This window comes from Rutidosis leptorrhynchoides, chromosome 10 (assembly GCF_046630445.1).
Source record: "Rutidosis leptorrhynchoides isolate AG116_Rl617_1_P2 chromosome 10, CSIRO_AGI_Rlap_v1, whole genome shotgun sequence".
Lineage (NCBI taxonomy): Eukaryota > Viridiplantae > Streptophyta > Magnoliopsida > Asterales > Asteraceae > Rutidosis > Rutidosis leptorrhynchoides.
Window position 1 is genome coordinate 21,179,073 of NC_092342.1, and position 16,361 is coordinate 21,195,433.

Here is a 16,361-nt window from a genome sequence, read left to right on the forward strand (position 1 = left end):
AAGATCAGAGCAGTTCACAGTCGAAGAATAAAGGTGGAGAAACATTAGTTACTATCACAGGTGATGTAACTTATTGTTCAACCCATGATGAGACATGCCTTCACGTCTCACGAGAAGACACGGAATGGGTGGTAGATACTGCAGCTTCCTACCACGTGACACCATACAAGGAATATTTCACAACATACAAAGCTGGTGACTTTGGAGCTGTGAAGATGGGAAATTCCAGTTCCGCTGAGATTGTCGGAATTGGTGATGTCAAGATAAAGACAAGTTCCGGGAGCACAATCACTTTGAAGGATGTCCGCCATGTGCCAGATCTTCGGCTGAATCTACTTTCTGGAAGTAGCTCTAGACAAACAGGACTATGATAGTCATTTCAATAGAGGCACATGGAAATTGTCAAGAGGCGCTATGATAGTCGCTCGAGGACACATTTGTGGCACACTATACAAAACTCATGTGAAGATCTGTACAGACGGCCTTAATGTTGCAGAAAAAGAGGCGTCACAAAATTTATGGCACCAGAGACTCGGTCACATGAGTGAGAAAGGGTTGTCTACCCTAATAAAGAAGGAGCTTATCAATGTAGACAAGGACGCTGCACTAGATCCTTGCAATCATTGTCTGTTTGGTAAGCAGCATAGATTCTCGTTTAATTCCTCTTCAGCGAAAAAATCAGAGTTACTCAGTCTGGTACACTCTGATGTTTGCGGTCCCTTGGAGGTTGAATCAATTGGCGGCAATCGATACTTTCTGACGTTTATCGATGATACTTCTCGAAATGTGTGGGTATATTTCTTACGGACGAAGGACCAGGTGTTCGATTACTTCAAACAGTTCCATGTCATGGTAGAACGTGAGACAGGAAAGAAGTTAAAGTGTCTTCGATCCGATAACGGCGGTGAATACTCTTCCAGGAAGTTCGATGCCTATTGCAGATCATATGGCATCCGACATGAGAAGACGGTCCCACGTACCCCTCAACATAATGGTATAGCATAAAGAATGAACCGAACAATCATGGAACGTGTTCAGAGCATGCTCAGTATGGCTAAGCTGCCAAAGCCATTCTGGGGAGAAGCAGTCAGAGCCGCATGTTACTTGATCAACCGATCTACATCAGTACCACTGAATTTTGAAGTTTCGGAGAAACTTTGGTCTGGAAAGGAACCATCATACTCTCACTTAAGAGTATTTGGATGTTTGGCGTACGCACATATATCCATGGAGCTCAGGCAGAAGCTGGATGTAAAATCTACTCCATTCATATTCATAGGCTATGGAGATGAAGAATTTGGATATAGATTATGGGATCCAAAGGAGAAAAAGGTGATCAGAAGTAGGGACGTGATGTTCCATGAAAGCCAGACAATAGAAGATATTGAAAAGCCCACAATATCTCAGAAGTCAAATGTTGCTGCTCAGGTGCCAGAGGCAACAACGGAATCATTCATGAGAAATGAATTTTCAGTGCAAGAAGAAATGCCAGAAGTAGAAGATTATGGAGAAAATGACGGTGCTGAGCAGGGGGAGCCACAACCCCATCTGCCAGACGTTCCAACACCATCACAAGGTCAAGATGATGGTGAATCTCCTCAGAATGTTCCAGAAGTTCGTAGATCTGAACGAGGTCGGATTCCATCGAGTAGATATCCAGAATCCGAGTACCTTCTACTTACTGAAGATGGAGAACCGGAAAGTTTTCATGAAGCAGTAACTCATAAGGATAAAGAAAAATGGTTGCTCGCAATGCAGGATGAGATGGATTCTCTGCAGAAAAATCAAACTTATGAGATTGTAGAACTTCCACGCGGGAAGAAGGCACTGAAAAATAAATGGGTGTTCAAGCTGAAAAAAGATGGTAGTGGAAAAGTGGTGAAATATAAAGAACGACTTGTAGTTAAAGGATTCCAACAGAAGAAAGGGATTGATTTTGACGAGATATTTTCACCAGTAGTCAAGATGACTTCAATTAGAGTCATACTTGGATTGGTCGCAAGTATGAACTTGGAGCTTGAACAGATGGATGTAAAGACAGCTTTTCTTCATGGAGATTTACATGAAGAAATTTACATGGAGCAGCCAGAAGGTTTTGAGGTTTCAGGAGATAACCTCGTATGCAAGCTGAAGAAAAGTTTGTACGGTTTAAAGCAGGCACCTAGGCAGTGGTACAAGAAGTTTGACTCGTGCATGGTGAGTCACGGGTACAAGAAAACTGCAGCAGATGAGTGTGTCTACATTCAGAAGTTTTCTGAAAAAGATTTCGTTGCTCTTCTACTATATGTAGACGATATTTTGATCGTAGGGAAAGACGTAACGAAGATCAACCAGCTGAAGAAGGAACTCTCTAAGTCTTTTGACATGAAAGACTTAGGACAGGCTCAACAGATTTTGGGAATGCAGATAACCCGAGACAGGAAGAATAAAAGGTTATGGCTATCTCAGAAGAAGTATATTGAACGAGTGCTTTCACGTTTCAATATGAACAATGCCAAACCTGTTAGCATTCCATTAGCTAACCATTTCAAGTTAAGCAAGAGTTCTTGTCCCTCATCCAAGGAAGAGATCGGGGAGATGTCGTCAGTACCATATTCCTCAGCAGTTGGAAGTTTGATGTATGCGATGGTGTGTACAAGGCCCGATATTGCTCATGCAGTGGGAACGGTGAGTCGTTTTCTCTCGAACTCCGGGAAAGAGCATTGGGAGGCGGTAAAATGGATTCTCAGATATCTTAAAGGTACAAAGAATCTATGTCTTTGTTACGGGGGAGCTGATCCAATCTTGGAAGGCTATACAGATGCGGATATGGCCGGAGATCCTGATAGTAGGAAATCTACTTCAGGATTCATTTACACTTTTGCAGGAGGAGCTGTTTCATGGCAGTCAAGACTACAGAAGTGTGTTGCATTATCCACAACTGAAGCATAGTATATTGCTGCCGCAGAAGCTGGAAAAGAAATGTTGTGGTTAAAGCGTTATCTTCATGAATTTGGAATCAAGCAAAAGGAGTACAAGGTATATTGTGACAGTCAGAGTGCTCTAGATTTGAGCAAGAACTCCATGTACCATTCTCGTACAAAACATATTGATATTCGCTATCATTGGATACGCGAGGTAATTGATCGACAACTGTTGAGACTAGTGAAGATCCATACAAAGGAGAATCCTGCGGATATGTTAACAAAGGTGGTGACTCGAGAGAAGTTTGAGTTATGCAGAGACATAACTGGAATGTTCGTGGATTCGACTGGAGGGGGAGAATTGAAAGTTTCCAGCCTACAATCTAGAAGCTCACCTTCTAGATGTTCAAAGTAGCCTTCTTTGAACACCATGTAGAAGAAGCAAAGATGAACACGATGACGGCCGCCCACCATCTCCGTTCACACGACACCTTCCTCGTTCACACCATTCCACCGCCACCAAAGTTTTAGTATAAATAGAGGTTGAAACCTCAATTGTAAATCATCCAAAATCATTCAGAAAAGTGTAATCACACCTAGTTAGTGTGTGTGAGTTAAATGTGTAATCCTAACCAAAAGTGAATACATCCCTAGAAAGTGGTGAGAATTCCTAGTGTGTTAGTTTGAGAGTTTTTTTTTGTTTTTGAGTTTTGTAATACTCTGTAATCTATTCTTGTGAGTAATAGAGTTATTTTTTCTCAAATTTGTGTGTAGCAACGTCCAGTCGATCTCCTCTTAATCACAACAACTATTCTATCGATTTGCCAAAAAGGCACGACATGCTTTACTTTTCCATCTCACACTCGAAACTTTTAAAAATATTTCGTAACCTTCAACGGGCGTACCACGAGATTTTTGTGTGTACGTTTCCACGTTCAAGTTTGGGACATACATTTGTATTCTTATGGTACTATAGTAAGTACACATGAACATATTCCCTTCAGTCATTCAAAGGAACTAAAGGTAACCAAATGTAATAATGACGAGAGCATTTTTTTTCAATATACGTACTTGAACTTTCCCCGCGAAAAGCTCTCCACCACAAGAAATTCATCCTACAAAGTTGACTTAGGCAATATACTATATAAAAGCATGATTTGATATTTGATAGATACCTCTATTGTACACTTTGTTCGTAACACAACAAAATTTAAAACCACACACGCTTTGATCGTTGTTGTTTTATTAGAATGAAAAATACATTTCACAAAAGTAGTTTGCTGCTATAACATTAAAGTCAGAAGCATAGTTTATATGAAGATGATGCTACATATTAGAAACAACTCCGAATTTTTCACTTACGCAAAATTATGCTAATGTCTTATCACTTATGCATTACAACAAATGTCAACAACAGCTTGAACTCAAGGATGTCGGCAAACATCTAAAGCCGTAACAAATTCAAATTCACATTTCATGAAAAAACAAACAATTCTGTTTCAGCAGGCGTCTAGGTCACGGCATGGGGGAGGTTTTGGCTCACCCAGCAACGTAGTATTTCCTCCTGCGGGCCCACAATTGATACGATCCGGGTTTTGGGTCCCACGCTGTCAAGGATCAGCACAAGCAAGTTAACTAATGTTAAACATAACTAGATGGGCACTGTAGTATTCACTCAAGTATATATATTACCTTAGACAGGTCAAATGGGCAAAATAGTATTATTTTATTTTATTATTTTTTTTTTTTTTAAAAAGAGTTCAACTGGAACAGGTCAAATGGGCCTTATGATAAAAAGTTCTATTTCAACCATTTAGACCTGTACAAATTTTTTTTGTCATGACCCATTACCCAACCTACAAGAACAGTCCGTTTAGCACCTGCATGTAAGTATGTAACTATGTATATGTGTCATTTACCGGTGGCTTTTCCCCTCGTTTTAACGCCTCAACAATCTCAACAACTCTCTTTGGGGTGACATCTTCCTGCATTGGTAATAGAAGGGGAAATTCAAAATTTCGAGGTTGACAAATGTTTGGTACCAAAATCAATAAAAAGATATCATGCTCACGTAGTAGTTATAGGTATATCCTTCTGATCCATTTGAATAGTCAGCCACTGTAATCATAGGAGCATTAACACAGCAACCCTGCAGAAACAAAAAGTTGATTCATCATATACTTCATCCAAATTGAATAAACTATCAGCTTAAAAAGTAAATAACGCTTTTCAATCTTCTGAAAGCTACAATATAAGCCCAAATAAATAAATCAAAGTATATAGTGAATGGCTGCATGCTATGAGTTAATCAGAAATTAATCAAATCATAATTGTATAACATTGCTGTTTCAGGACATGACAAACATACAAGTTCACTGAAACGAGTCCCAGCTTGTTTTTAATTGATAGCATAAAAGAGAGGGTATATATATAACTATAAGCTCAAACATAGTACATATGCTGCATTCATACGTGGCAAAATGGGTGGGACCAGTAACATATCAAAACGATTCATTTAGTTACGGGTTGACCCGGAACACTATGTTAAAGTACTTCTTAATAACCACTGTGTCATTTAAGGTATAAGAGAGAACAAATAATCGTAGTATAGGAGTAACTCGATTTTGGAACAAAATGCTTTAGGAGTTTTGTGGCTAACCAATACTGGGTTACTTTAAACCTATTTGACCCATTCCAATTTTAAGACGTCATTTAGCATTGTCAACCTATTAGAGATAACATCCAACCCAACTTCTCCATTCATAAGCAGATAAATTGAGATGGTCATCTCTAGCTGCAATATATGTAGCTTCTTAGTCATCTGTATTACGGAGTAATTTTTTTTTACTACAAACACGCACAGACTGTAAACCACTGATTATACACAGCTGTATACCATCTAGAAATTTTTCCAGGACTTGAACCCGCAACCTCTTGGTTGATGGGTTACTCCTATACTGCTAGGCTAAAGGACCTTTAGTAGGCACCCGTATTATTAAGGTACAAAGTTAAAAGCCAAGTGACTCACCATGCATTCCATTTCTCCGACAGAAAATAAGCCATCTTTTGTAACCTCTGTATATCGTAAAAAAGTAGCCATGAAGAATCTTAGACGCTACTATTAGAATTTTAAATGTAAACAAGATCACAAAAGATATTTTTGAGTTGTTTGATAAATACAAACCATTTCGTTTCACTCCCAAGTGTTTCAATAAAGCATCTTCAATGTCTCGTGAACCACGAATCATACAAGGAGTTGTACCACAGACCAAAAGATGATATTTGCCAACCTAAAAAGTACTTGCCCAACTCATAACCTCATAATTTCAGATAAAAAAATAGGATGTTTAATATCGGAAAATGGATGTTTGCAACCTTACCTTTGCTCTATTAAACATGGAATAGAATGTTGCAACCTCGTACACACGAATTGGAGCAACTTCTATGACTTTTGCTACCTTCACATAAAACACAACACAGCATTAATGTAAATGAGCATAAGAAGTACAATGTATAAAACGAGATTCATATTAATCAAACAGCATACACAACGGATAACCTATAACAATTCACAAGTTTGTACTGTAAACAACCTGCAAGATTTCTAGGTTTAGCTACCAGAAAAATTTCCAAATAACATCTCAAATACTTATCATCCATTATGATACTAGAGTCTTCATGGGGCATGTAAGCAGCCACGCGATTTGAAAAGAAAATTAAAGACATATATGCAAATACGCAGGCCGACTTACCGCATCCATTGCTGAAACTGGAAGCCATCCCCCATGTTGTTGTTGTGCAAGATCTAGCAGTGGGATAACTGCAGATTGCTTGTAATTAGTTGGATAATGAGACAAAATCTCCTTTACCTGTACGTAGCAAATAACACTCGTTAATTTCTTAAATTAATCAACTCAGCAGCATCAGTACATTAAAATAGCATTAAAACAGAACTTCATTAGTACTTGCTATATCTCATCACATTCAAGGCCGACTGCTAGGCAGTGATTGAATTCGCAAACAATAATACGTACAATTACCTATAAATAGTAAAAAAAAGTATTATAGCCTTCTATGTTTCCCTTAATTCTTATTGTTCAGTACATCATATCTTTAACTTGAACAACGAAAAAATAGGAACACGCTAGTACTTGTGAGATCACTATAGTCGAGTGAACCGAATCAGATTAAATTAAACTATTACTAATAGTAAAACACTAAACATTTTCATAAATTACATAAAATGAAAATGTTGAAGTTAAATTGCTAATACATAAAATAAAAAGTATGATTGATAGTAACCTTAGGTTTGTTAGACTCGTTGAATTCCCATGGAGCATCAGCTTTGTTATCAGGTGTATCAATATGCTGCAAACATAGTAATGGTGATAGAAATAATAATTAATAATAATCATAAAAACATATTCAATTAAATTATAATCACATATATACTACCAAACGAAGCAGGATCAATGAATACAAATTGATGGCAGATACTTACATAGTTTAGGGCAGTGGATAACGATCGAGTAGACTGCATAATTATAACACACAAATCATGGATTAAATTATGTATATATAAAAATGGATGCGGAGAATTAAATCAAATTGAATTGAATTGAATTAAATTAAGAACCTGAGAAGATTGGCCGAAAATTTGACGGATCTCGAGTAGACGTTTAGATGCGAGACGAGCTAACATTTTTTGGTGCTTGCAGAAGAAGATAAACAGTAAAGAAATGGAGAGTTTATTTTGATAATTTGGGGAAAATAGAGAGACTCGGAATGTAAGCGTGGTTAGCACCAAGTCTAATTTAGGGTGCGTTTGTTTGCTATTGATGGAATAGTTCACCACACTGAATGCGCTGAACCATTCAGCATTCAGTGTGTTTGTTTCTTCTGAATGACATATGGTGCTGAATGGTTCAGAATTCAGCTCTGAACAATTTAGAGATAAAACACTCTCTTAACCATTAAGAGCCTAAATTATCTATAATATTCTCCTCAAATCATATTCTGATCACCTAACTAACAAGTATATTGAATTTTTTATTCATGTCACACGTTAATAAGGTAGTTTTAGTCAGTTCATATCGTTCATTCTAAATGATTATCAAACAGCTTATTTTCATTCAGAGCAAATCTTATTCAGAGGCTCTGGACCATTCAGATTCTGAATCATTCAGCACTAAATCATTCAGTTTTATCAAACACACCCTAAGACTTGTTTTAATTTTTTTTTTATAACTAAAATAATAATAATAATAATAATAATAATAATAATAATAATAATAATAATAATAATAATAATAATAATAATAAATATTGAAAGATACTCCATCGAATAATAAAGGATCTCAAAATTTATTATAACAATACCAACCATTGTAAGGTTTGAAATGAGTAAAACAACTAAAAGACCTAAAGAAAAACTAACTCAAATTGAGCCTTAACTGACGTGCATGCTAAGACAACAACTAATCAAACGAATACACCACTAACCATAAACTTAAACTAAAAGCCTAGAAGTTAAACGAATTAACAACAATCGATGATTCGCAACTAAAGCAACAAACAATCCCGAGATCAATTTTAATTGTAAGGTGTTTTGAAGATTTAACAAGGGCAAATTCCATTTACGAAATCGTCAAGTTGCACACTTCCTTCAGAGACAACGACATGATCATTCCCACATCCATTTATCGTATGAGACTTAGACGATTGGTACGAGATCTCTTAGGCACATGCCCCTTTTTTGAAGAATTATGATATGATTTCTGCCCTTTCGACTTGGATTTGTCCTTTTTCTGCTGTGACCTTTCAAAGCATTTAGCTCTCATTAATTGTAACAACCCGACTTCATTAATCCAAAAACACCCTAAAAATTTTTTTCCTTCTGGGACAGTACATCTGGACGGTGTCCAGAATTCTGGACGGCGTCCAATAACGAAAGCTTGGATGGCGTCCAACCTTTTGGGACGGCGTCCCAATGAACTGTCAGGTTCTGATCTCTTGTAACGACCCGGAAATTTCCGACCAAATTTAAACCTTAAACCCTATATGTTTCCGACACGATAAGCAAAAACCCTAATGTTGAGTCTAGAAAGTCTGAAATCTATATTTGGATAATCAGTTACCCTTTGACCAAGCCTGACGATTCACGAACATTTATGTGTATATGTGTTATATATTTATTTATAGTAAACGATAACAAAGTATTAGATATACAATATTAGGTTTCGATATAAGAATACTATATTCATCGGCGAGAGTAAAAGATATTAAGATTTTATAAATATTTGAAACTGTTTTTGTCAAACTATTAACGAGTCATTTTAATAAAATAAAAGTTTTAATGTTTTCTTAAAAGTCGGAATTCTTCTAGAACCTTTTGACAAATTTCAAATGATAACGGTCCGTGTTTTTACTAAAAATAAATAGTTAAATAAAATGTATTTACTAAATATATATTTGTGTATTTTACAAAACGACTAAATATATTTCAAACGTTTTCGATTTAAAAACATACTTTGGAAAATAACTAGATTTTGATTTATACAAGTAAATGACCACAACACTCAAAAGATTAAGTTACACTTTGAGTGGGTTAGTTTTTAATTAATTTAAGTCTAGTTATTGATAAAGGTACACGTCACGTAACGTAAAAGGCTAGTTTTCTAAACGTACGAAAGTGCGCCCGAAAAACCGAAAGTGGTACATAAGTCGTGAGACCACGACCGTGTCATTTTAGTAAAAATTATATTTTTACCATAAATGTAAATATAATATAATATTTAATTAATTGAATAAATTAAATATATTATAAAAATCTAAACATGTAATGTTAAGTTGTTTTCTTTTTTTACGTGTCCATGTTGTTTGCCGCAAATTGCGGTTCATATATTTTTTTTTATTTTTTTTTTATTATCACTTTGAAATTTTGAAATTAGTGGGTCCAGAATGAGTCTATAAAAGCCCAACGTTTTGTGCACTCGGTTTATCCTTAAACAATTTAAATATATTACTCCGTAGGCAATCAGAGAACAGATAACATTACTCCATATTATTTATTTCTATTATTAATCATATTCATAATTATATTATGATTTCTATTATCAAAATCAATATGATTATTATTATCCTAATAGTGGGATTAAAAGTAATATTATTAGTATTATTACACAAAAAATTACTATGACGGGGCTCTGTCCAAGTGTTCCAAAACTAATTTCAAGAGATGGATAGAATTAAGGAAATTATGGGTTGTAGCTAAGGAGATTATGGATATGGATCGGGGGTTTTGCTCGTGAACTAAACTAAAATTTATCGCCTTCGGAGTGTTTATATATCTATCCTACAATATTGAATCGCAATATTGATACGTGAGCACTCTAAACTTAATTTTTATTTACTTTTAGTGTGTCCCTGACTAGTGCTCGAGAATTTAGGATCAAGCATGTTTATTTACTTATTTTTGTCAAAATATACATTAGGATAGAATCTGAATTAGCTACTCCTGCGGTTAAGATAAGATATATGAATTATATGTTTTTGGAAAGGTGGCGAAAAACTATAAACTTTTCATTTAGATGTCAAATGGATTCGACGGACGGATTTAAAGTTATAGCCAATTGAACTTCTGTACAAATTTTTAAAAATGAATATTTTTATTTTTACGTCGTCGTTAAAATCGTTATTATTATTTGATTATTATTATTATTATTTATTATTATCAAAATATTATTATGATTATTATTATCTAAAAACATTTAATATTTTAATCCAAAAACTATTAAATTACCATTTGATCATTATTATTGTCAACTTATAATTCTTATTATTATTAACATAAAAGTTATAATTTTTAACAAAAGTATTATTTTTTTTAATGAAAATATTAATATTATTATTATTATGATTATGATTATCATTATTAAAACAAATAATATTTTTATTAAAAATTATCAAATTATTATATTTGATCAATAAAACTGTTAAATTATTATTATTAACATATTTATTAGAAGTATTATTTTAATGAAATTATTATTTAGTAATTTATCATTTTGGTATTTTTTAAATAAAGTTTATTTAACAATAAATAAGTTATATTATTTACTAAATGAATTTTGACGATATTTAACTATATTTAATCATGCATAAAATTTTTGAAAATCATTTTAAGTTAAACCGATTTTTATTAACTTTTATATTTTAGTCTCGAGCATTAGGATTGAGGTACACTGTAAATTGACTTTATTTGTTAAATAGATGTTAACCAATATATAAATATATATAATTAATTAGGTTCGTGAATCGAAGGCCAACCTTATAAGTTACAAATGGTGTTATATGTATTTTTACTACAAAATACATTAGGTGAGTATATAGTCCCTTTTAAACTCTAAATATTTTTGGGCTGAGAATACATGCGCTGTTTTTATAAATGATTTACGTTATGGACACAAGTGATCAAAAATAAATTCTACGTTGAGTTGTACCATGGCATATCTCTTTATACTTGGTAACTGCTAATTACGTGAGGAGCGTAAACGCGAATCCTGTTGATAGATCTATCGGGCTGACATCCCCAACCGGGCTGGACGACCAGCATTTAACGGTTGCACAGTACTTCGTTTCGTTACTACACTTTGGTACGGTGTAGGGTTTATTTAAGAGTATGCTGCTGTGGCTTTTAGTTAAGTATGGTTACCAAGTGCTCAACGTCTTTTCATACACGAGGAGTGTATTATGTATAAACTTTAAATCTTGTGGTCCATGGATTGTTATAACGCTGCTAGCATCAAACCTATATATCTCACCAACTTTATGTTGACATTTTAAAGCATGTTATTCTCAGGTACGAATTAAGTCTTCCGCTGTGCATTAGCTCATATTAAGGATACTAGTTGGGACCATTTAAGCCATGATACAAGAACGTTGCATTCGAGTCATTGAAGATCATTAAAGACTATTATTAAGTAAACGACAGATTAGGTCATTTGGATATTGTGAAATATTAGACGAACATATCAATTTTTGATGTAATGATAGATTGCCTTTTAAATGCAACGTTTGTAAAATGTATCATATAGAGGTCAAGTACCTCGCGATGTTATCAACTGTTGTAACTCATTTGTAATCAATATGGACATCGTCCGGATGATTAGTTTCGGATTCTTACAGTTGGTATCAGAGCGTTGGTCTTAGCGAACCAGGTCTGCATTAGTGTGTCTAACTGGTAAGTTGTTAGGATACATTAGTGAGTCTGGACTTCGACCGTGCCTGCATGTCAAAAAGTTTTGCTTATCATTTCTAGTCGGAAACTATCTGCTTATCATCCTTAGGAATATTTCCTGCTTATCATTCTTAAGTCTAGACACGTCTTACTGCATTTAGTGCATCGATAGTGTATAGACGAAATTCATATCTTAGCATATCTGATAAATTCATATCTTAGCGTATCTTAGACTTGCCTGACATATGCTGTAAATTCCCATGAAGTCTACGAAATCTTTAGTATCATATATATAGATATTCTATATAGTTAGAATATTATCCGACATCCAAAAATCATTTCATATCGAAGATTCTTTCCATTCATCAAATTGTCCTTTTGGCAATGAACCCGAAACACTTACCGACAAACCTGTTCGAGAAACCATTTTCTCTTTTCTTTTCTGAGTATCTCGTCACAATTATATACTATCCCATATTTCTAATCTTACTCACCCGCTCGTTTCAATCGTCAATCATCCCGACATAATATAAGAAGTTAACGAACTACGTGCTCGAGTAATGGTTTTGGAGAACTTGGTGCGAAGGTTACAAACACCAGCGGCAGCACTGGCAGCATAACCAGTACCTCGAGTAACATCAACATCGCAATCTTCAGTACCAGCACCATCAACAGCATCACTATCATCAACGTCAATGGTATCCTTATCACCCTCAAACCACAACCACGTCATAAATCTCAACGTCACAAATTACACCTTGAGTATAATCACCGTACTACGTATCGCCCTATTCATTTTATTTCCGTTCTACATATCGTTCTACATCGAATATCTTCGATTTATATACCATTCTACCCCATTACCTTCGTTCAATATGGTGACTAAGTAATCTCTGATGTTTTAGAGATTATGTAATCTAGTATTAACGATAAATCAAATGAGTTTAATATCTTATTGACTCATTAAATCCATGATTACATCCGATGAAAATATATATGCAAGTATATTTTCATAAAGATTGTAATTAAAAATTCTTTTGTACAAACTGTTAATGATGAAAATATTTTAACGGGTGGGTAGTACCCGAGGAATATTTAGAATTCACATTAATAAGTTACACTGTACATTCTTCGAATCTGATTCAACGATTATCTATTATCCTACTTACAACCACCGATATTCGCATCCGCTCACCTCAGAATAACCATTTTCATTCAAATTTCATATTTGGATTTTGACCTATCAGAATCCAACAAGTGGCATAACGAAGAAAACATTGGACAAAAATAAAAAGTGTTAGAAACAAACGAATTAATTAATTGAAATTGTGATAGGATTACACGCTAACTGTTCCGGCTAACTGTTCCCAGCTAACTGATTAACATTTAATTTATCGCAATTTACATTCTCGCAATTTTAATTTCTGCACTGTACATACTGTCGGGACACATGTGCAACAATACGTCGGATTAATTCTGAGACAACACGTTGTATAATGGGTCATGATATATATTTATTTATTTTTCGCACTTTATATAACGGGACACGTATACAAGGTTTCGACTTATCATATTGACCCATCTATATATATATATATTTCGGAACAACCATAGACACTCTATATGTGAAGGTGGGAGTTGGCTATACAGGGTCGGAGTTGATTCCAAAATATATATATACTTTGAGTTGTGATCGACACTGAGACCGGTACACGGGTAACGATACGTATTAATTAATTCGAATATTATATATTTAATTTATATATGAAATTATTGGACCATTGGACAATCGGACTATTGGACTGCTAACTTTGGACAATTAAATGAATTAAAATGTTGATTATAACATATGAAACTAAACAATTCTTCAAGTTTGCCACTTGATTTCATTCTAAACCTCATTGTATCTCGATAATCATAATCTTCGTTCAAATCTTTTCATGATTCTTGAAAACACCTCGATCGAGAAGTTGAACCAGCCGCACCTTGTCTACAGAAGAAAGATTTATGCACCTGAAAAACTTTCGAATCCAAATTTATAGTTTAACACATATCGTGTTGAATCCTTTGCCATTTATTAGCAAAAACAACCCTACAATTTCTTTTCAGGAAGCTAATTATGTCACAGCTCCACTTCGACTTCTCAGTGAGACTACTCCTATTATAATCTCAATATTTATACCTTGTCCTTTCGCCGTCGTTACCGGAGAACCTTTTATATTTCACAACATCATCAGCAGACGTACCAGCAACTCGTTATCTCTTTGGCGAAATCCGCAATCAGTATTTTGAAAATCTTGTAGAAATTCTCCCAGTTATACCGAAAACGTCTATCCCTAAGAATTATATATTTCGAATGTGAAGTTTCTGAAAAACATCCTGGACTATGAAGTAGTTCTTGAAATGCTGATGAAGCAGCAAAAACCGTAAACGACCTTAATAGTCAAAAGTTTACGATGAAGTACAGCATGTTGGAAAAACCCAGAAAAAAAAGAGAAGTGTTGAAACTGAAAAACGGATTGAGCAAAGTATGAAGGAGACCGTGGACAAATCATGAAAACTAAACCGGACTTCAAAGAATCCAAACGATTCAGTTCCTGCTGAAATCATTAGTAAGAACCCTACTCCTTATTCTAAACCTTTTTCAGATGATATTCTTCATCAACATCTTATCTTAGATATTATAAGATATCTTCATATCTTCCGTTATACATATTCTCCATATTGTTGGAGACATTTTCACAACTATCTTTATCTGAAATCATTTATCACTCCGTAACATCTGCGTTACAATATAAAAGAAACTGTGTTAGTTTCTAAATTCTGAAACCCCCGAGTTTAAAATAGGAATGTTCAGAAGCAGTGTTGCGAACTGATGCATGAATTAGTATAATATAATGAAACTTGATCAACTTCATTATATTACAGTAAGTCATGTTAAGTTTCTAATGGAATGTGATGATTCACAGTACTATCATCATGTGACATGTTACACGGCTCTTACATTCTATATAAATTCTAAAAATATCAAGAAAATATTTCTTGATAATTCGATCTTTTCCAGAATATTCTGGTAATTTGACAAGCCAAAATCGTGTCATTACCATTCCTTTCTGAGAGCATTAGCTATGTTCATTCCAAATTTCATACCTACGAATTCCGGACCATTACAAAAGATGCTTAGTTGAAAAGGAGGAAAAGAAAAAGAAAAAGAATGAAGCTCCGAAATAGAAATTGGAGTATAAATCGCAGCAAATGGAAGAGAGTATTAACTGTGGATGATAATGATTATAGAAAACAAAAGTAAGGACATCGAAGTATAAGGGAAGATATAAAACCCAATAATCACTCAGAAACTACAAACCGTGTATATCAATACGTATTGCGACGTAAAGACACGGGAGAATAAGAAACATTATAATTCCAAGGAAATCATAAAAGTGAATAGATTCTTCTGGCGGCAAATGAAAAAGAAGAATGAAAGATATGAAGGTTAGAAGTATAATAATAATCAGGATTGGATGGAGCATATTAAGAATGAGTAGAGGAAGAAAGAATAAAAGGTGTGGAGAATAAGGAAAACGAAGGGGGTGGATTTATAGCAATATATCTGACAGAGAAATCAGAACAGATTATTGCATTAATCAAAGAAGATTTTGATTTCCTAAATCACCGCAGAACTAGATTCTATTACGAAGACTTTCTTTCCGTAAATTCCAGAAATCAATCATAACTACATCATCGGTTAAAACAATTTCATATTTACCCATTTCACTCTTTTGTGATAGCTTCACTCGTACGCTTCACATGATCGAATCGTTTTATCCATATCTTCCAATAATGATAAAACTCTATTATTACCTCATATTCGTCATGAAAACATTCCTATTGTTATTTATGACAACCTCTACCAAATTTCGGGGACGAAATTTCTTTAACGGGTGGGTACTGTAACGACCCGGAAATTTCCGACCAAATTTAAACCTTAAACCCTATATGTTTCCGACACGATAAGCAAAAACCCTAATGTTGAGTCTAGAAAGTCTGAAATCTATATTTGGATAATCAGTTACCCTTTGACCAAGCCTGACGATTCACGAACATTTATGTGTATATGTGTTATATATTTATTTATAGTAAACGATAACAAAGTATTAGATATACAATATTAGGTTTCGATGTAAGAATACTATATTCATCGGCGAGAGTAAAAGATATTA

At 34.4% G+C, this 16,361-nt stretch overlaps 1 protein-coding gene across 1 annotated transcript; it reads right to left on the reverse strand.

Annotated features, from left to right (window-relative positions):
• Positions 1–4,138: 4,138 nt before the first annotated feature.
• LOC139872637 (NADH dehydrogenase [ubiquinone] flavoprotein 2, mitochondrial) lies at positions 4,139–7,674 on the reverse strand. The gene is made up of 10 exons (XM_071860550.1): positions 7,540–7,674; positions 7,405–7,437; positions 7,206–7,271; positions 6,656–6,772; positions 6,284–6,361; positions 6,088–6,193; positions 5,932–5,978; positions 4,975–5,052; positions 4,823–4,888; positions 4,139–4,510 (listed from the first exon to the last, which is right to left on the reverse strand). The coding sequence occupies exons 1-10, from the start codon at positions 7,603–7,605 to the stop codon at positions 4,403–4,405; spliced, it is 765 nt and encodes a 254-aa protein (XP_071716651.1). The 5' UTR covers positions 7,606–7,674; the 3' UTR covers positions 4,139–4,402.
• Between the last annotated feature and the right edge of the window lie 8,687 nt (positions 7,675–16,361).

What these genes read in the sequence shown, in the direction of transcription:
- LOC139872637 (XM_071860550.1), bottom strand. Translation starts at nt 7,605, where the DNA reads ATGTTAGCTCGTCTCGCATCTAAACGTCTACTCGAGATCCGTCAAATT. An exon ending in CAGTTTCAGCAATGGATGCG is followed by an intron (nt 6,362 to 6,655) that starts GTAAGTCGGCCT and finishes TTTTATGTGAAG; the next exon opens with GTAGCAAAAGTCATAGAAGT. An exon ending in CCATGTTTAATAGAGCAAAG is followed by an intron (nt 6,194 to 6,283) that starts GTAAGGTTGCAA and finishes AGTACTTTTTAG; the next exon opens with GTTGGCAAATATCATCTTTT.